Raw genomic sequence first — 21,210 nt, forward strand, 5'->3', positions numbered from 1 at the left:
ACAATCTGATACACTACGAACACTGATGAATTAAGTTTGAAAATCTGCTTATCATTAATAACAGTAATAGGCATAGCAAACAGTAACAATTAAATATAAACACACTGATGAACATCAATACACAATTATATATCTGGTCAAAATATCTACACTCATGAAACCTGTAAAGTCCAGTCTAACGAGTAGCTACATGTATCTCGTACTTTATAACACTGGAAGAATGGCATCATCATTATAAAGGAAAACAGCGTATACATATGGACTCTATATAACATGCTTCTGTTTGTAATCCAATATTAAATCTGTGTATATTGTTCCCAATTTTATCCAACACTATTCCGTGATTTTCAAATCTCTAATTTTACTAATGGTGATCAATTCCAAAAAGCGACCAAACACTTACAGAATATAACTGTTACCTCTTCGGGGCCCCACTCACCTTATAGAGACGAAGAGAGGTTTTGGTAGATCATTCACAAATCATAGTTGTTGTCATAGCTCGAATTCGTTTCCATATAATATTCTCAGCAATTCAGAACATTTTTTTTGTTTAAATAATTTCCTTATTCACTTCGAATCAGCAGTTGATTCTAAGCCGGCGAGCTTTCACTGCAAAGCTCGCTCCACTGCGGTAAACAACTTTTATTTCCGGACATGCGCAAAGTAGCATTTCTGAGCTTTGGAGGCGTTAACTTTTGACTTTCTGTCGGACCGCGTAAGTCTAAAATAAAATTTTGTATATTTATATCTTTGGACCTCTTAACTTTCTAGACTTGTAATTTGGGGAAAGTTCATAACTTTTTAGGGCTATTACACCATATCCTGTCATTTTCTGTTTTACAGACCCTGAAAGATACGGATCATGCAGCCTTAAGGAATTCCTTAAATTTAAGGAATGTTCATGAAACTGGGCCCAGATAAAACTTACTTAGGCCATTTTAATTCGATTTATTGTTCTTCTGATTTTGGAATTTTGAAATACGAGCAAAATTTGTTTTTAGTTTAGAAATGTTTTGAAAACACAAAAAAATGAAGCATGCGAATATTTTATCAGGATTTTCTATTAGACTTTTTATGTTCATTTCATGAAAAAACACTAATAAGCATGTTTTAAGTACCTCAAGCTCTGTCTGCACATGGTGGTGGAAAAAACTTCAAGTTGAAATAAATTATTTTGTTGAAAAGGTTTGTAAGACGCTTTCGTGTTTGAAAAGACAATGCACAAATAATTCAAACATCTGAGTGACCAAGAATCAGTGACTAGTGAAAAAGAACCCTGTTATAATTGTGTGATTCTCATACAACAATCACTGCCATAGCCAGTTTAATATTGTACACAATTACATATAAAACAACATTCACTAACAGTAGCCAGATTATAACAAGAGGCCATTGGGCATACATTATTTGTATGAAACAAATGTTTCATGAAGTTTGCTCAATACTAAGTCATTGTGTTCATATAGTCTTGTGTAGAGAAATACCACAAACATGTATACCTGGTATTAAACAAGGTGGTAAAGTCTGAAGATTCAACCCTCTTACCATAATGATGTCTCGTCGGATGGACTTCATAGGGTTTCCATCAAGTACAATAGATTTCAGAGACACAATTAATCCAAGGGTGAAAGGCAGCCTGCAAAATACATTAGTAACAGTCTATTCTGAAACTACATATGTAATTTAAACAATTCAAAAGCATAAAATCTAATCTTTTAAGATGATATATAATTTTTTTCTGCAAAATGGCCAGGCATACATCAAATGAAGTGAATTATTATAGATATACTAACACAGAACACAGTAGCCCCTTTGGGTCAGATGACCTAAAAAGATATGTGTAGAAAAATACTTGTCAAATTATATTTAAAACCCTACTTCATTTTATTCAAATGTGTTACATATTTGCAGATCATCTTACTGGAAAAACTTTTTTTAAGCTTTAAAAAGTTATATAGTTACATGGACACTAGAAATTGGTAATTTTTAGGTGTTAAAGTGAACAGTCGGGCAAGGATGGCTAAAGTCGGTAAAAATGGTGTGAATGTATCCAGTATAATTTCTTATGAAATACAAAAATAAAACCTCTCGTCAAAATCTGTCTGCGTACGAAGAAATTAATTAAATTATAGGAATCCTAAAATGTCCTCCCGGCTGACTATGTCTGTGGTTACATTTACACGCAGCCTCGCTTTCAATGCTTTCAACTTTCCTTTACTTTAATGGTCAGAACTGGGAAACGTAAGCAGAACTTGGCCGTCGTATTAATATGTGAGAACTTTTGGGAGGCCAATGAACGCATTTAGACTGGTTTTCTTTGCCCGACTATTCACTTTAAAATTGTTGTAAAATAAAAAAAAAAAAAAAATCCAACAAAAATCACATATGTATAATTGATTTACAATTGCATAAGACTATGATCTGCTGTTATTAACATCAAATTGCATTGCTCTAGCTGGTCCCTCTCTACATGGACCACAGCGAACAAGAAATATAGCAATTTCTGTAGAATGACCAATATACAATTCTATCTCTGTTTTATATAACTACCCAGGGAGGTCATTATTGGACAGTTCCAGTCTCTCTAGTCCCACTAGGACGTTGATCGAGTTTGTGATATATACATTTCTATCTCTGTACTTTACCTACCCAGGGAGGTCATTATTGGACAGATCCAGTCTCTCTAGTCCCTCTAGGAGGCTGATGGAATCGGGTAGGAAAGCTAGTTGGTTATCACGTAGATCCAACACCGTAACTGACTTAAGACATTCCAAGTGCTCAGTTGTAATTCGTTGGATGCGGTTGTTCCCAAGATGGAGCTCCTGTACATATAGCAGAAGTTGTTCTTTATTTAGAGACAAAGTTTTAAATACTTTGAAATCATTGATTTTCTTTGGGATCAATGTTCATGGATTATGAAATTTTTCAATTTTTTTGGCAATTCAATTCGTATAATTACACATAAGAGCGGAAATGACAGTTGACAATTACTGTCACCTGTACATGTGATCACTCATGAACAAGCGGTAATGCCATAAGACTCTCAATCAATTACTCTTTTGTACCATAACGTTATGGTTTAAGTATAGTAACCATGATAAATAAAATTTTATAATATGACATTCCATCACGATACCGATTCTATAATGTACATGTTATATTGATAAAATTATAATATAATATTACACTAACAATTGCTGGTAAACTACTATAATTTTATATGTACGCTTAGTAAATTCCAGGTAGGTACAACTTGTATAAAACATTAAACAACTGTAATTACAATTTCTTTGATCTGTTTACCTATTGTCATAGAATGTAGGCGTAGCGGGAACACACCCTTTTTATCTACTCCCTGAAATAAACTTTCTGCAGTGAGGTAGTGCTAGCCTAACCCAGTGGTATGAACATATAAAGTTACCTGACACCTGTAGGCATTCATTAAAAAGATAAGTTTTCATGGGAACTTGAATTTGTAAATTCTGGGCAAAAAAACGAAATCCATGATAAATTAAACCCCCACGAAATATAATGATTGTACAGTAATAATATCTATAAAGTCTTGGTTTGGAATACTTTCCTAGTATATATAATTTCTGCTAAGATTACTTAATAATGATATTTTACCTTAAGTTTGCTACACTGACTGAGTAAAGGTATGTCTGCCAAGTGGTTGTGGCGGACATACAGCTGTTCTAGATATAGCAGTTGTCCAAGTTCATTTGGTAACTCTCCTAGATCATTGTGGGTAAGGTCAAAATACCTCAGACCTGTAATATTAAAAATAAAAATGATACACAAAGATATCAAAGTATGCTTGGGCAATTTGAGGCCTCAAAATGGAGGAGGGGCATTTATCAGGACATGGGCCCATTGGGTCGAGTACGATAATATTAAGCTGATATGTCAAAGAATTAAAATGTAAGATCAAAGTAGTGAAGGCATTTAAACATCCATCCTTGGTGCCAGGTGTACATCACTATCCCTGGGACCATAGGCTGCATGAGCTGTGGTTCAAATCGATATACATGAAATTGCCAACCAATCAACAAGCGTGTACAAGTTATTGATACCCTTGTGTATATGATATCAGTCTTGTAACAAGTTTATTGTATCGAACATGTATAATTAACAAACCTGTATATATAAATGATGAACACAATTAAACAAGAGATCCCAGAGGGGTCTTGGCACCCACAAATGAATGATCTGACTATTGAAAGAGGGATCTTTTTCTCTGCGTTCCAAACTTTGACTATCAAAATCCAAGATGGCGACCAGTCGGCCATATTGAACAGTGATCAACCCCAAAATGTAATATGCACAACTAGGGCCTTAGAGGAACCTACATATGAAATTTAAAGACAGAAATTAAAATTAAAATGAAATTAAAAGCAGTAAAAAACTTCAACTATTAAAATCTAAATTGACTGTCTGGCAGCCATCCTGTTCAATAATCAATGTCAAAATGCAATTTACACAAGTAGATTCCAAATGGAACCTACATATGAAATTTGAGACAGATCCCATAAGTACTTTCTGAGAAATAACGGTAACAAGAATTGTTGAAAGATGGACAGACAGATGGAGGGACAGATGGACAGACGGAAGATGGACCTGACTTACGAAAGGCGATTTGAATAGCCTACCATCTGATGATGGAGGGCTAAAAGGTATAACGTTTCTACACATTTAAACTTATGTTGAAGCTAAGACAAGTATTTATAACAAAATATCTAGGATGTAAATCATCTTCTATATTTTGAAACACATAATTTGATTGGATCTGTCACACTGTTGCATAACCAATCAAATTAAGAGGATTTGAGAATGAATAATTCATGATACAGCAGCAAATTGGTCACAGGAGTGAGTAAGTGTGACACTTGAGACCGAGGATGGTGATGAGTATGGTCCAAGTAGATAGTTCTGTAACATTAGAGAGTAAAGTGTAAAGTACCAAAGACACTGTTACATTAGACAATAATGTGACAAGCATGGTCCAAGTAAATATTGAAGTTCTGTAACATCAGAGAATTAAAATGTAGGTCAAATGACTGAAAGCTGTGAGTAAAGTCAATTTAAAGTGATTAAGAGCCATGACATCAAAGTTTGTATACAATTGTTTTACATATAAAACAATATCTATTAGTGTGACAAATATTTCCTACCAAACATTGAACCAACTTCAGGTGGCAGTCTCTGTATTTTGTTGTTTGATGCATTTAACTTGCTGAGTCTTGACAAATGGCCAATCCTTCTGGGAAGGGACAGCAACTGGTTGTCAGAGGTATCCTTCAAATCAACGATATGGTATATCACTACATACTTTTGGTTCACAAACGAAACCATTCACAACAAAAAATGAACCAAGCCAATTTACAATATAAACGCTACAATTTTCCACTGGTTTACAACCAATTTCTTTTTTTCCAACTTCTCAACTAGGATCAATACTTTTACTTCATGTTAAGTGGTATATCCAAATGAATCTAAATATATTGACAATTAAATTTTGCTAATCTATAAGCCAATCACGAATACTACTTGCTATGGAATGGTTTGAAAACTCCTCATCAAGAAAGAAAGTATTCATGAACTTTTCATAAGGTATTACATTAAAAAATAAGAATTATTTCACAGTAAAACAAGGTTACAAAAAACTTCCAAAGACCAACAAAATCATTGTGTTATAAGCATAGTTTGTTATACAGATATCACAGATAGAATGATAGACATCACTATGTCATAACCATGAACTTGTACCTACCAGATGTTCTAGGTTGCTGAGGTTGCCAATGCGCTCCTCTATCCTTGATATTTGATTATGGGCTAGTAGAAGAGTTCTTAAAGACACTGCTTCTGTTACACATTCTGGTAACTCATACAGTTTGTTTCGGCTACACAAAAGAAACAAGAGGCCTATGGGCCTTAACGGTCACCTGATATTTGATACAAATTTGTTACGTAATTTAATAGCCAACTGATGCCTTTTGTTCACGAAATAGAAACATACATCTAATAGGTCTACATACAAATTTTCATTAAGCTTCGTGCATATTTACTCACATTACCGTGTTCACAAGGTTCAATAATTATTATTGCAAAGGGCAATAACTCCAGAAGTAACAATTTTAATCAGGTCATTTTTCTAACTTATGCAATATCTTTCCAATGTTAGTCTACATACAAAGTTTCATTAAGCTTGGTTTATATTTACTGTAGTTATCTTGTTCATACGATCTAATAATAATTATTAGTGCAAAGGGCAATAACTCCTTAAATTACAGTCGAATCACGCTGATTCTCAAACTCGTCTGAGATCTTTCCAATGTTAGTCTACATACAAAGTTTCATTAAGCTCAATTCATATTTACTCAAGTTATCACGTTCACAAGGAAATGTTAATGGATGACGCACAACGCACGACACACGACGGACGACGACAGACAAAAGAGTATCACAATAGGTCACCATGACCTATGGCAAGGTGACCTAAAAAACAACAAAAACAATATGTAGAATGATAAACCCCAAACAGATGCCCCTTATTTTGTTTGAAACTACAACAGGACAAATCCCAAATCAGAGGTCGAATGTCTATTTTCATTTGGTCAGAGGTCAGTGGTCCAATGTCTGTTTACATTTATTCAGTGGTCAGAGGTCCAATGTCTGTTTACATTTCATCAGTGGTCAGAGGTCCAATGTCTGTTTACAATTGGTCAGTGGTCAGAGGTCCAATGTCCATTAATGTTTTGTCAGTGGTCAGAGGTCCAAAGTCTGTTAAGTTCTGATCAGTGGTCAATGATCCAATATCTATTTATATTTGGTCAGTGGTCCAATGTCTGTTTACATTTAGTCAGTGGTCAGGGGTTCAATGTTTGTTTACATTCGGTCAATGGTCAGAGGTCCAATGTCTGTTTACATTTGGTCAGTGGTCAGAGGTCCAGTGTCTGTTTACATTTGGTCAGTGGTCAGTGGTACAATGTCTGTTTACTTTTGGTCAGTGGTTAGAGGTCCAATGTCTGTTTACATTTGGTCAGTGGTCAGAGGTCCAGTGTCTGTTTACATTTGGCCAGTGGTCAGTGGTACAATGTCTGTTTACTTTTGGTCAGTGGTTAGAGGTCCAATGTCTGTTTACATTTGGTCAGTGGTCAGTGGTCCAGTGTCTGTTTACATTTAGTCAGTGGTCAGTGGTCCAGTGTCTGTTTACATTTAGTCAGTGGTCAGAGGTCCAATGTCTATTAATGTTTTGTCAGTGGTCAGAGTTCCAGTGTCTGTTTACATTTGGTCAGTGGTCAGAGGTCCAATGTTTGCTTACATTTCATCAGTGGTCAGAGGTCCAATGTCTGTTTACATTTGGTCAGTGGTTAGAGGTCCAATGTCTGTTTACATTTGGTCAGTGGTCAGTGGTCCAGTGTCTGTTTACATTTAGTCAGTGGTCAGAGGTCCAATGTCTATTAATGTTTTGTCAGTGGTCAGAGTTCCAGTGTCTGTTTACATTTGGTCAGTGGTCAGAGGTCCAATGTTTGCTTACATTTCATCAGTGGTCAGAGGTCCAATGTCTGTTTACATTTGGTCAGTGGTTAGAGGACCAATGTCTGTTTACATTTCGTCAGTGGTCAGAGGTCCAGTGTCTTTTTACATTTGGTCAGTGGTCAGAGTTCCAGTGTCTGTTTACATTTAGTCAGTGGTCAGAGGTCCAGTGTCTGTTTACATTTGGTCAGTGGTCAGAGGTCCAATGTTTGCTTACATTTCATCAGTGGTCAGAGGTCCAATGTCTGTTTACATTTGGTCAGTGGTTAGAGGTCTAATGTCTGTTTACATTTGGTCAGTGGTCAGAGGTCCAGTGTCTTTTTACATTTAGTCAGTGGTCAGAGTTCCAGTGTCTGTTTACATTTGGTCAGTGGTCAGTGGTCCAATGTCTGTTTACATTTGGTCAGTGGTCCAATGTCTGTTTACATTTGGTCAGTGGTCAGTGGTCCAGTGTCTGTTTACATTTAGTCAGTGGTCAGAGGTCCAGTGTCTATTAATGTTTTGTCAGTGGTCAGAGGTCCAATGTCTGTTTACATTTAGTCAGTGGTCAGAGGTCCAATGTCTATTAATGTTTTGTCAGTGGTCAGAGTTCCAGTGTCTGTTTACATTTAGTCAGTGGTCAGAGGTCCAATGTCTGTTTACATTTGGTCAGTGGTTAGAGGTCCAATGTCTGTTTACATTTGGTCAGTGGTCAGTGGTCCAGTGTCTGTTTACATTTAGTCAGTGGTCAGAGGTCCAATGTCTATTAATGTTTTGTCAGTGGTCAGAGTTCCAGTGTCTGTTTACATTTGGTCAGTGGTCAGAGGTCCAATGTTTGCTTACATTTCATCAGTAGTCAGAGGTCCAATGTCTGTTTACATTTGGTCAGTGGTTAGAGGTCCAATGTCTGTTTACATTTGGTCAGTGGTCAGAGGTCCAGTGTCTTTTTACATTTAGTCAGTGGTCAGAGTTCCAGTGTCTGTTTACATTTGGTCAGTGGTCAGAGTTCCAGTGTCTGTTTACATTTGGTCAGTGGTCAGTGGTCCAATGTCTGTTTACATTTGGTCAGTGGTCAGAGGTCCAATGTCTGTTTACATTTAGTCAGTGGTCAGAGTTCCAGTGTCTTTTTACATTAGGTCAGTGGTCAGAGGTCCAATGTCTGTTTACATTTGGTCAGTGGTCAGAGGTCCAATGTCTGTTTACATTTAGTCAGTGGTCAGAGTTCCAGTGTCTTTTTACATTAGGTCAGTGGTCAGAGGTCCAATGTCTGTTTACATTTATTCAGTGGTCAGAGGTCCAATGTCTATTTACATTTCTTCAGTGGTCAGAGGTCCAATGTTTGTTTATATTTGGTCAGTGATCAGAGGTCCAAAGCCTGTAAAGTTTTGACCAGTGGTCAATGATCCAATATCTTTTTACATTTGGTCAATGATCCAATATCTGTTTACATTTGGTCAGTGGTCAGTGGTCCAATGTCTGTTTACATTTGGTCAGTGGTCAGGGGTTCAATGTCTGTTTACTTTTGGTCAGTTGTCAGAGGAGGTCCAATGTCTGTTTACATTTGGTCAGTGGTTAGTGGTCAAATGTCTGTTTACATTTGGTCAGTGGTCAGAGGTTCAATGTCTTTACATTTGGTCAGTGGTCAGAAGTCCAATGTCTGCTTAGTTTTGTCCAGCGGTCAGGGGTCCAATATATGTTTAGTTTTGACCAGTGGTCAGAGGTCCAATGTCTATTAATGTTTTGACAGTGGTCAGAGGTCCAGTGTCTGTTTACATTTGGTCAGTGGTCAGTGGTACAATGTCTGTTTACTTTTGGTCAGTGGTTAGAGGTCCAATGTCTGTTTACATTTGGTCAGTGGTCAGAGGTCCAGTGTCTGTTTACATTTGGCCAGTGGTCAGTGGTACAATGTCTGTTTACTTTTGGTCAGTGGTTAGAGGTCCAATGTCTGTTTACATTTGGTCAGTGGTCAGTGGTCCAGTGTCTGTTTACATTTGGTCAGTGGTCAGTTGTCCAATATCTGTTTACATTTGTTCAGTGGTCAGAGGTCCAATGTCTGCTTAGTTTTGCTCAGTGGTCAGAGGTCCAATATCTGTTTACATTTGGTCAGTGGTCAGTGGTCCAATATCTGTTTACATTTGGTCAGTGGTCAGAGGTCCAATATCTGTTTACATTTGGTCAGTGGTCAGTGGTCCAGTGTCTGTTTACATTTGGTCAGTGGTCAGTGGTCCAATATCTGTTTACATTTGGTCAGTGGTCAGAGGTCCAATATCTGTTTACATTTGTTCTGTGGTCAGAGGTCCAATGTCTGTTTACATTTGGTCAGTGGTCAGAGGTCCAATGTCTGTTTACATTTGGTCAGTGGTTAGAGGACCAATGTCTGTTTACATTTCGTCAGTGGTCAGAGGTCCAGTGTCTTTTTACATTTGGTCAGTGGTCAGAGTTCCAGTGTCTGTTTACATTTAGTCAGTGGTCAGAGGTCCAGTGTCTGTTTACATTTGGTCAGTGGTCAGAGGTCCAATGTTTGCTTACATTTCATCAGTGGTCAGAGGTCCAATGTCTGTTTACATTTGGTCAGTGGTTAGAGGTCTAATGTCTGTTTACATTTGGTCAGTGGTCAGAGATCCAGTGTCTTTTTACATTTAGTCAGTGGTCAGAGTTCCAGTGTCTGTTTACATTTGGTCAGTGGTCAGTGGTCCAATGTCTGTTTACATTTGGTCAGTGGTCCAATGTCTGTTTACATTTGGTCAGTGGTCAGTGGTCCAGTGTCTGTTTACATTTAGTCAGTGGTCAGAGGTCCAGTGTCTATTAATGTTTTGTCAGTGGTCAGAGGTCCAATGTCTGTTTACATTTAGTCAGTGGTCAGAGGTCCAATGTCTATTAATGTTTTGTCAGTGGTCAGAGGTCTAATGTCTATTAATGTTTTGTCAGTGGTCAGAGTTCCAGTGTCTGTTTACATTTAGTCAGTGGTCAGAGGTCCAATGTCTGTTAACATTTGGTCAGTGGTTAGAGGTCAAATGTCTGTTTACATTTGGTCAGTGGTCAGTGGTCCAGTGTCTGTTTACATTTAGTCAGTGGTCAGAGGTCCAATGTCTATTAATGTTTTGTCAGTGGTCAGAGTTCCAGTGTCTGTTTACATTTGGTCAGTGGTCAGAGGTCCAATGTTTGCTTACATTTCATCAGTGGTCAGAGGTCCAATGTCTGTTTACATTTGGTCAGTGGTTAGAGGTCCAATGTCTGTTTACATTTGGTCAGTGGTCAGAGGTCCAGTGTCTTTTTACATTTAGTCAGTGGTCAGAGTTCCAGTGTCTGTTTACATTTGGTCAGTGGTCAGAGTTCCAGTGTCTGTTTACATTTGGTCAGTGGTCAGTGGTCCAATGTCTGTTTACATTTGGTCAGTGGTCAGAGGTCCAATGTCTGTTTACATTTAGTCAGTGGTCAGAGTTCCAGTGTCTTTTTACATTAGGTCAGTGGTCAGAGGTCCAATGTCTGTTTACATTTATTCAGTGGTCAGAGGTCCAATGTCTATTTACATTTCATCAGTGGTCAGAGGTCCAATGTTTGTTTTATATTTGGTCAGTGATCAGAGGTCCAAAGCCTGTAAAGTTTTGACCAGTGGTCAATGATCCAATATCTTTTTACATTTGGTCAATGATCCAATATCTGTTTACATTTGGTCAGTGGTCAGTGGTCCAATGTCTGTTTACATTTGGTCAGTGGTCAGGGGTTCAATGTCTGTTTACTTTTGGTCAGTTGTCAGAGGAGGTCCAATGTCTGTTTACATTTGGTCAGTGGTTAGTGGTCAAATGTCTGTTTACATTTGGTCAGTGGTCAGAGGTTCAATGTCTTTACATTTGGTCAGTGGTCAGAAGTCCAATGTCTGCTTAGTTTTGTCCAGCGGTCAGGGGTCCAATATATGTTTAGTTTTGACCAGTGGTCAGAGGTCCAATGTCTATTAATGTTTTGACAGTGGTCAGAGGTCCAATGGCTGTTTTACATTTGGTCAGTGGTCAGTGGTCCAATGTCTGTTTACATTTGGTCAGTGGTCAGAGGTCCAGTGTCTGTTTACATTTGGTCAGTGGTCAGAGGTCCAGTGTCTTTAGACATTTGGTCAGTGGTCAGATGTCCAATGTTTGTTTACATTTGGTCACTGGTCAGTGGTCCAGTGTCTTTTTACATTTGGTCAGTGGTCAGGGGTCCAATGTCTGTTTACATTTGGTCAGTGGTCAGTTGTCCAATATCTGTTTACATTTGTTCAGTGGTCAGAGGTCCAATGTCTGCTTAGTTTTGCTCAGTGGTCAGAGGTCCAATATCTGTTTACATTTGGTCAGTGGTCAGTGGTCCAATATCTGTTTACATTTGGTCAGTGGTCAGAGGTCCAATATCTGTTTACATTTGGTCAGTGGTCAGTGGTCCAGTGTCTGTTTACATTTGGTCAGTGGTCAGTGGTCCAATATCTGTTTACATTTGGTCAGTGGTCAGGGGTCCAATGTCTGTTTACATTTGGTCAGTGGTCAGTGGTCCAATATCTGTTTACATTTGGTCAGTGGTCAGAGGTCCAATATCTGTTTACATTTGTTCTGTGGTCAGAGGTCCAATGTCTGTTTACATTTGGTCAGTGGTCAGAGGTCCAGTGTCTTTATACATTTGGTCAGTGGTCAGTGGTCCAAAGTCTGTTAGGTTTTGACCAGTGGTCAATGGTCCAATATCTGTTTACATTTGGTCAGTGGTCAATGGTCCAGTGTCTTTTTACATTTGGTCAGTGGTCAGAGGTCCAGTGTCTTTATACATTTGGTCAGTGGTCAGTGGTCCAAAGTCTGTAAAGTTTTGACCAGTGGTCAATGATCCAATATCTGTTTACATTTGGTCAGTGGTCCAATGTCTGTTTACATTTGGTCAGTGGTAAGAGGTTCAATGTCTGCTTAGTTTTGTTCAGTGGTCGGAGGTTCAATATCTGTTTAGTTTTGCCCAGTTTATTTTTTTTACATTTTGTTGATGTCTTCTACACATAAATGTTATTTTAAAGCGTACAGTGATCTCATTTCTTACCTAACGTCTAGTTTCTGTAGATATTTCAAGCCTCCAATAGCCTTAGGAAGGGATTCTAAACGATTATCATGGAGCTGTGAATACACACAAAGAATTATTATATGAATGGTGTTTTTGCCATGTTTTGATTGGCCGATACATTTCTCAGAAGTATTCATCCAATCCAATAACAACCCCGAAATCAGTGGCGAAAAACATATGAGGTAAATGGATGGAGTCCAGATACCTCACACAAGTCCAGTAACCTGTGTCAACTAGAACTGTAAGCTGATGGCTTCCTAAATATCATGAAGTGAATAATTTATATCATAAAATGCATTATCATGTATTATAATGTACTACCTCATACCAAACAATTCTGTCAAGTTTCATTGAAATAGATTCAGCAGTTTAGGTGGAGTGTCCAGAAAAAATGTGAAACCTGTGTATAGTGACCTGGTTACCATGGCACCTAAAATTTTGACTAAACCTGCATGCACATCCTACCCTGGACCTGTGTATAGTAACCTAGTGACCATGGGCATCAAAATTTAAAAAAAAAAAAAAAAAAAAAAGTACACAGTATAAAGTATAACAACAACAACCCCTCCCCCCCCCCACTTCATCTGCAAACGTTGGGAAAAAACATTATAAATATCTGTTAAAATATTCTTCTGTCTCTTTTGAAGGGCTGTAAATTTCTGTTTTATGTCATACAATAAAACAGTTTATTTATGACCTATTTTCAGGTGGACATGATGAGTTATCAACCCTCGAAAATGATACAACCCTATATTTGGCCTGTGGCTTTGGGTTATATGACTTACTGGTTGATGACTTACCATATCCACCTGAAAATAAGTCAAAAATTGTATAATATCAGCACAAATAAATTTTTAGTGAAGGTCTCTCTTTATCAATATGGCAATGATGAAAAACTAAATGAAGGTCTCTCTTTATCAAGATGGCAAAAATGAAAAACTAAACAAAATAATGTGCAATGATACTCACATCCAGGACCGTCAAAGCACCAAAATTAGCTAAGTTTTCAGACAAGGTTACAAGCCAGTTTGAAGCTAGAATGAGTTTGGTTAACTCAGCCGAGTCCCACCATCTGTCTTCTGAATTGTCCAGAGAAACATCTTTACTTTCCTCTGGGACATCTGTGTAGAGGTTCCATACCGAATCAGGAACTATTGGACAGAAACATCAAATATCAATAATTGGGCCGATATCCAACTTTTAATTACCATGGATTCATGGATCAAAGTACTTAACCCACCAACAAATTATCTTTGTCTGACAATGGAAGGAGCTAGGGATATTGTCTCCAGTTTTCTTTCCATTTTACCTCTCCCTTTAAAATTTTGAACACACATAGGGAAACTTCACATAATGTTTGCTCACATTAAGTTCCTGAGCAGAAACACTTGTAAATTTAATAGTTATTGTTTGAAATTTCAGAAAGATCTCTTTTAACACTTTCAAAGAAATAGCAGAAACAAATTCCTACAATCACAAGAGATCCCCAGAGGGATCCTAGCACCCACCAAAGAATGATCTATGTCTGACAATGGAAAGAGAGATCTTTTCTCTGCTTTACAAACTTCTTCAAACATACTACATATAAAATTTTAGACAGACTACTTCAGTACTTTCTGAGAAATAATAAGCAGTAACAAACTTCAACTATCGAAATCCAAGATGGCGACCTGTCGGCAATCTTTTCGACGGATCAGTCCCAAAATGCAAGATACACAACTAGGGCTATAGGGGAACCTACACATGAAATTTTAGACAGATCCTTTCAGTCATTTCTGAGAAAAAGCTTTAACAAACTCTATTAAAATCCAATATGGCTGCCTGGTGGCCATCTTGTTGATCAATTATTCCCAAAATGCATTTTTCACAACTAAGGACCTAGGGGAACCTACATATGAAATTTATGAGAGATTCCTTCAGTACTTTCTGAGAAATAGCGGTAACAAACTTTAACTATCAAAATCCAAGATGACTGCCTGGCGGGCATCTTGTTGACCGATCATTACCAAGATACAACAAGCGCAACTAGGGTCTTAGGGAAATTTGAAAAAGATCCCTTCAGCCCTTTTTGAAAAATAGCAGTAACAAGAAATGTTAAAGGACTGCAGGACAGACGGAGGGCGGACCACAGACGAAAAGCGATTTTAATAGCTGTACTTATCATTTTCATGTAGGGCTGAATTTCTTATTTCAGAAGTTGAAGATTTATATCAATTGTTGTAATAAAAATGTTGAAAATGTAAAACCTCAATCTTTTACTAACTAATAACTAACAAAGAAGAGACAACTCTAATTTACTAAGTATATTTTGAAATGAGACCTGTATAATTCAAGACAAATTTAATTAATTGACTGAAGATAAGAAAATCATCCTTTCTTTCGATTCTCTTTTACTGAAGCCAGAAGGAAAACCCTTTTGGTTGACTCTACAGGTACCACAGGCATATAAATCATTCTCTAGTAATGCAATGAATAGATCTGGACTGGAGAAGAACTTTACTTGTGATGTTTTGATAATCACACTCTTCAGACGTAATTGACCAGTATATTATGTTTACACTGAAGAGGTATGTAGACAGGTGAGCACATGCTTGAAGTAAATACATTAGGATGTCAGAGTCCATCTCTAACAATTCAAGATACGATTCATGGAAAGGGGTTTTCTTTGTTAGAGTTCCCAGCCTTTTCCTCGTCGTCAGATCCACTGCTACAAGGCAATGCGATTGCTGTCATGTTGTTTACATTGGTGATGACACTTCACAGGAAATACAAGCAATCTGGGTCACATGACAGAAAATGTGTACTTTCCTCCTATCAAAATGTTTGTTATAAAGTGACTAAGTTGTTTTTTAGTAGCATTCTGATAATTCTGATAACTTGTGTGTCGTCTGCTGGACACAGCTTATCATAAATCAGGTAACACCAAGTATCTTGTTGTGTGTATACGACATCAGGGATGAGACGTCATATTTTCCTGTTGTGTATATATGGCAACAGGCATGAGGTGTCACGTTTTTATGTCGTCTGTATACGACAATGGTATGGAAAGAGTAAACAACTTTTTATATCATGTCATTCCGTGCATTCTATTTGCAGATTTGTACCAGTGGTATCGATACCAATCCGTTGTATCTCAAATGGAACGTGTCGTATCAGCAGAACTGTACCGGTTCAAGTACATGTAGTTCGTTTTCAGAAGCGTACCACTTGGATCCATGATGGCGGACCTCAGATTTTTCATTTGTGATCGGAATTATTATGATTTCTTTGTTGAAAATAAGACAGATATTATTTATATTCGATAAAGCTACCTATATTATTTATTTCAATGTATCCCGAAACTATTTATGTTTTACTTTTATATCCATTTTATTCAATGTATCCCAAAACTATTTATGTTTTACTTTTATATCCATTTTATTGTTAACACCTAAAATACTTGGCTTTTATATTCAAAGCGTATCTTCAATATGGGTGCCGCCCTCATGGAAAAATCCAAACGCGTTCCATTTGGTAGTGCCGTATAACTTTAGAACAACTGGTAAGAATCTGCAAATGGAATGCACGGAATGTCTTTGATACCCCGTCCCATAGAAAATTGTCGCCCTTTCAAAGACACTTCTGCTGATCTAATGTCATGGTTACCAATTTATCACTTGTTATCATGAAAATCAAAAATGGCGAAATTTGGACCCCGGCGAAATATGGACATACGCTTTGACGCTAGGCCTAGTGACAAGTAGTGTACACATACATATAGCATGGGGGACAACTGAAAGTCAGTTTAATTAATTCTGGAGAGCAACATCAATGCATCTCCACATACATGTACAACATTACAATATTCACTTACAACGATATAGATGAGTGAAATTACCTGAAGTGAAACTACGACCAGACAGATTCAATTGACCACTTTTTCTCGCTTGCTTTAGGATTGTTGGATGGACAGTAGTTCCATCTTTCGTATCAGGTTTTCCGAACCCAGGGTTTAATTGCGGTCTTCCACGCCGTCCTCTTGATGCCATGTCAAAGTAAGTTTAATTAAACCCTATGTTTAAACATTACAGTAGCTAGATTACGAGGTAACGAAGTGTTTGAGTCGGATGCCTCGATCACTCATCGTTCTCACTCGGGCGCTTTAATGGAGGTGATTTCGTGTACGCCGTCCCCGGTCTCGTACCAAGAATTACAGTCATGGGACATATATTCGTCACTGTTGTACTGCAGTATGTTCTATGTGTTTTTAACATATTGAATAACATCAATTGGAAAAACTGGTCACATCAAACCATGATATAATGTTTAAACTTTGTATTGATGTGTGACGAGGTAAAATATTGTTTATTTGGGGGGTACCATTTTTTTTTAAAATACACGTATCGAAAATGGTGGTGTGCGACCCTGGAACTTAGTGCAGTAACCAAGGGGAGGTAAGACAGTACCCGGATGCTGACCTCATTCCTGAACCCGAAATAAACGAGTTAAGTCACACAAGTTTTCGTCTCCGTGTTTCAGGTAAGTTTTAGTATTGTAATCGAAACATCGGTCAGTTATATTGGTCCCCAGTATTGATAATATGTCGTTCTAGGAAATGGAAGAGGTTTTGGAAGTTGTCAGACCATATATTAGTGTTTATTGTTAATATTCTAAACCGCGTGGTCCAGCGGGGCTTTGTCCAGCATCCCGCCATTGTCCAGTGTAGCGTGGGTAAAGTGATGATATCGTTTTGTAATTGTACGGTGCCAAAAATTGTTATAAGTTGTAATGTAAGACAAGATTATTGTTGATATTAGTATTTTATGTTTATATTTCCGGATTACTGATTCTGTAACTTGAGATTTCGCTCGATTAAAACTTTTCCTTTGCTCGGTCGTCAACAACGCGAGTCTCGCAAATCACGAGTTGCCTCCCGTGGACCATCAGAAAATAAGACCAATGTGTATTTTAATGTGATCGAATTACGAAATCACAAACGGGGAGAAATGCTAATACTCAGGAAAATATTTGTGTTTATCATGTTGTTACAAATTGTGAATATTATTATAAATTCATAATGTCATTGTCAGATGTTATAAAATGTGGATTGTTGGCATATTAATGAATGATGGGGAAAATAAGGCAATGAGTTAAAACCTGTGTTTCATAGTTATTTTGCTTCATTCTAAATTGATATAACAAACTTTATTTTTCTTAAATTAATATTGTATAAATAATTTCCTCGATCATAAATTATTCCTTTGATTTCATTTGAATTTTTATAAATTTGCTATCGCTCATTAAACCTGGTTAAATAAAAGATTTTATTATTATTATTATTTTGTAAAGTCCTAAATATTCAAATGTACCAAATTAATTTTAATTGGAACAAAACTAGTCATTATTGTACAATCTAGTCATTTGATGTGCACCCAGTGGTGTGTTGTCATGTTGCAATTTCTCTAGTCTAGTCAATTCATGATTTTACTTCAACATTGTTGCAATATTTTAGTCCAGTCAAGCTATGCTATTTCAACTTAGTCAAATTGTAATTATTTTAGAATAATCAATACATCAGAATTGTTTCCACTTTTTGAACTTCTGAAAAGTTATGCATTGCCAAGTCGTTTGATCTTTGACAGTTTACAAAATAGAAATAAATGTAACCGTATTTCACGATGTCAATGTACTCTAGACAGTAACGAGCCATGTACTTGTATTTGTCAACTATGTACTATTGTTTAACTGTTTTATTGTTATGGAATTGTAGGGATTCCTGAACCCGAAATAAACGAGTTAAGTCACACAAGTTTTCGTCTCCGTGTTTCAGGTGTGTCCGTCTCTCCGACAAAACTCAACCGTAATATTTGGGGGCTCGTCCGGGATATTAGTCGGAGTAATGAAGTCGCCATTGAGCCTGAGGGGTGAGGAGCTGGAGGTCGTGGTCTGGCAGTTGTTGTTTGGTGCCAGTTTGGTAGCCCTGCGTGCACTCATCGACCATCTTGGGGCGCCATCGGAGGACAAGGAAAACAAGACGAAGATGAAATTAATCAACGACATACGGGATTGGTTGGAGACTGAGAAACAGGAGTCCGGTGGGGGAACGACAGCACTATTGGCGATCGTGGCCGATTTGTATGAAGAGCCAAAACCCACATGCATGGTGAAACAAGAACAGAATGAAGAACTCACCGAAGAGTCAAAAGAAACAAATAATCCTGATGAGCAAGATTGCAGTGACCTTGTAAAATCAAAACCAATGTATGCCCGGAAGGATTTAAAAATCCAAGGTCAGGTCGGGGAGTCACAAAGTACGAACACTATCAGTTTCCTCAACCTCGTGCGGCAAATCGACGAGGCTGAGTCAAAGGGATACTCGGAGGCCGAAATTGTCAATAGCGTCATCCGCTCGATACAGAACGGGTGTAAATTGCGAGGATACTTGGAAGGACGCGACAGTCTCAGCCTAAAAAGCCTCATGACAGTGATACGATCATTCTATAATGAAAGGACAGCTGCTGAGTTTTATCAAGAACTCTGTAATATCACACAGGGAGCGAAGGAAACGCTTCAGGACTTTGTGTATCGAGCTTTAACACTAAGACAGAAAATATTATTCTGTTCAAAATCGGAAAAGGTTGCGTACGATCCATCTCTCGTCGAAAACCAGTTTCGTCATTCAGTTGCAACCGGTCTGCGGGATGACTGCCTAAAGACAGAGATCCAATTACTGTTGTCGCGGAACGGTTCTGACGAGGAGTTGATAGAAGGAGTTCAAACAGTGGCGCGTCAACACGAGGAGCGACGACAGAAACTGGGTGCAAACTCGAGTTCGCGCAAGGTGAACCAGCTTGATGGTGAAGTCAGAAACGAACTATCGGCCATGCGTGTTGAAATAAACGAGTTGGTCCAGAAGCTGTCGTCATCTGATGCGCGTACGGACGGCACTAGTGGACCCGAAAGATATCAACCCCGACGATGGCGCGGCCACTGCAAGGCGTGTACCGAGCAAAATATTCGCTTTTGTAGACATTGCTTTAAATGTGGCAGCGATGAACATAAACAGAGAGACTGCCCGCAACAACAATAGCCGGGAAACGGACAGGGGTCAAACGGGGAAGGGGGCCGTTGACCTGTGATGATGACACCCCTAGACAGAATGTGAACCAGGATGTTGTGCAAAGTACCGGTACTGTGTATGAACTTAGTGTGAGAGACCGGGAGAAATTATCTAAACTTGTGGGGGAAAAATGTATTGTTTCTGTTAAATTTGATGATGTCGCTGTTGACGCATTATGGGATACGGGTGCACAAGTCAGTATAATTGGTCTTGAATGGTTCACAAAAAACATGTCGGGTAAGCGCATCAAGGGTATCTCCGAGTTATTTGAACGGGAGTTAAATATTACGTCTGCTAGTGGAAATGAGGTCCCATACGAGGGTTGGGTAGAGGTCAATGTTAGTATCGATGCTGAGTCAGAAGTCTGTGTTCCGTTTCTGGTCAGTAAGTGTAGGTTTGACCATCCAATTCTGGGGTATAATGTTATTTCTCAGTTTTCCAAGTACGACACTGCGGCGACACTCTTCAAAGATGCCAAGATAGGTAAGGAGGTGCTATCAGTCATCCAGCGGAACAATAACAGCTGCTGCCGTGCAAAGGTAAGTGGTCACAAAGTTATCATCCCACAGGGAACAGTGAAAATGATCCGAAGCCAGGTACGTTCGCACAAGGTTGCTGGGGGTAGGGCAGTGTTATTCAGCCTGATAGTTCGTTGGTGCTACCAGATGGTTTAGAAGTATCAGAGATGTTGGTGGAGCTTGGGGAAGGTACAGTGTCGAGTGTTCAGATTCCCGTTTGTAACACAAGTAGTCGTGACATTACTCTACACTCTGGCACGCCATTAGGCATTGTTACTTCGGTCAAGTCGGTTATTTGCCTCAGAGTTCCTGATCAAGAGGATGTCCCAAAGGATGGCAGATCTGGTGAAGGCACAGGCCCAAGTGTGATGAACTTATCAGATGAACCACGTGACGTTCCAGTCGCCTCAACAATTTGGGATCCTGCTGTGGTATTAGACAGGGAGAGGTTGGATCTAGAACAGCAAAGTCGTATTCAACAGATGCTGAGGGAGGAAAGTGAAGCATTCTCTCGAGATGGAAATGATGTGGGTTGTGCACCATCATTGAGGATGAAGATCGAGATGACTGATGGGATTCCAGTGCAACAGCCATATCGAGCCATCCCACCACCACTGTTCAGAGAGGTTAAAGATTATATCATCGATCTTGTAAACAAGGGTTGGGTCAGGAAGTCATCATCACCGTACTCCAGTGCTCTGGTCTGCGTTCGGAAGAAAGACATGAGTTTGCGTCTGTGCGTGGATTACCGAGCCATTAACCAGAAGACTGTACCTAGTCGAAAGCCAATTCCACGGATACAAGACACCTTAAGTAGTCTAGGTAAGAACATGTGGTTTTCAACTTTGGACCAGGGTAAGGCTTACCACCAAGGGTTCATGGAAGAATCGTCGATCCCCTACACCGCTTTTATCAGTCCCTGGGGACTTTATGAATGGTTGAGGATTCCATTTGGATTGACAGGAGCACCAGGGGCGTTCCAAGAATTCATGGAGGAGACGTTGTCGGACC

At 38.6% G+C, this 21,210-nt stretch overlaps 2 protein-coding genes across 4 annotated transcripts in view; one reads left to right on the plus strand and one right to left on the minus strand.

The window, feature by feature from the left end:
* The window catches only part of LOC138322984 (echinoderm microtubule-associated protein-like 2), a 107,949-nt gene that overhangs the window by 45,314 nt on the left and 41,425 nt on the right, over positions 1-21,210 (plus strand). The gene's annotated exons all lie outside the window — the stretch shown is intronic.
* Positions 838-16,704, minus strand: LOC138308218 (leucine-rich repeat-containing protein 40-like). The gene is made up of 9 exons (XM_069249192.1): positions 16,460-16,704; positions 13,552-13,733; positions 12,562-12,635; positions 5,771-5,900; positions 5,172-5,295; positions 3,628-3,770; positions 2,650-2,822; positions 1,546-1,636; positions 838-846 (listed from the first exon to the last, which is right to left on the minus strand). Exons 1-9 carry the CDS (start codon positions 16,608-16,610, stop codon positions 838-840), a joined length of 1,077 nt encoding a protein of 358 aa, XP_069105293.1. The 5' UTR covers positions 16,611-16,704.

This window comes from Argopecten irradians, chromosome 1 (assembly GCF_041381155.1).
Source record: "Argopecten irradians isolate NY chromosome 1, Ai_NY, whole genome shotgun sequence".
Lineage (NCBI taxonomy): Eukaryota > Metazoa > Mollusca > Bivalvia > Pectinida > Pectinidae > Argopecten > Argopecten irradians.

Excerpts from the sequence above, each read along its gene's own strand:
- LOC138308218 (XM_069249192.1), bottom strand. The coding sequence starts at position 16,610 with ATGGCATCAAGAGGACGGCGTGGAAGACCGCAATTAAACCCTGGGTTC. Across the intron at positions 13,734-16,459 it reads TGGTCGTAGTTTCACTTCAG|TTCCTGATTCGGTATGGAAC; the intron begins GTAATTTCACTC and ends TCTGTCCAATAG. Across the intron at positions 3,771-5,171 it reads TGAAGTTGGTTCAATGTTTG|GTCTGAGGTATTTTGACCTT; the intron begins GTAGGAAATATT and ends TTAATATTACAG.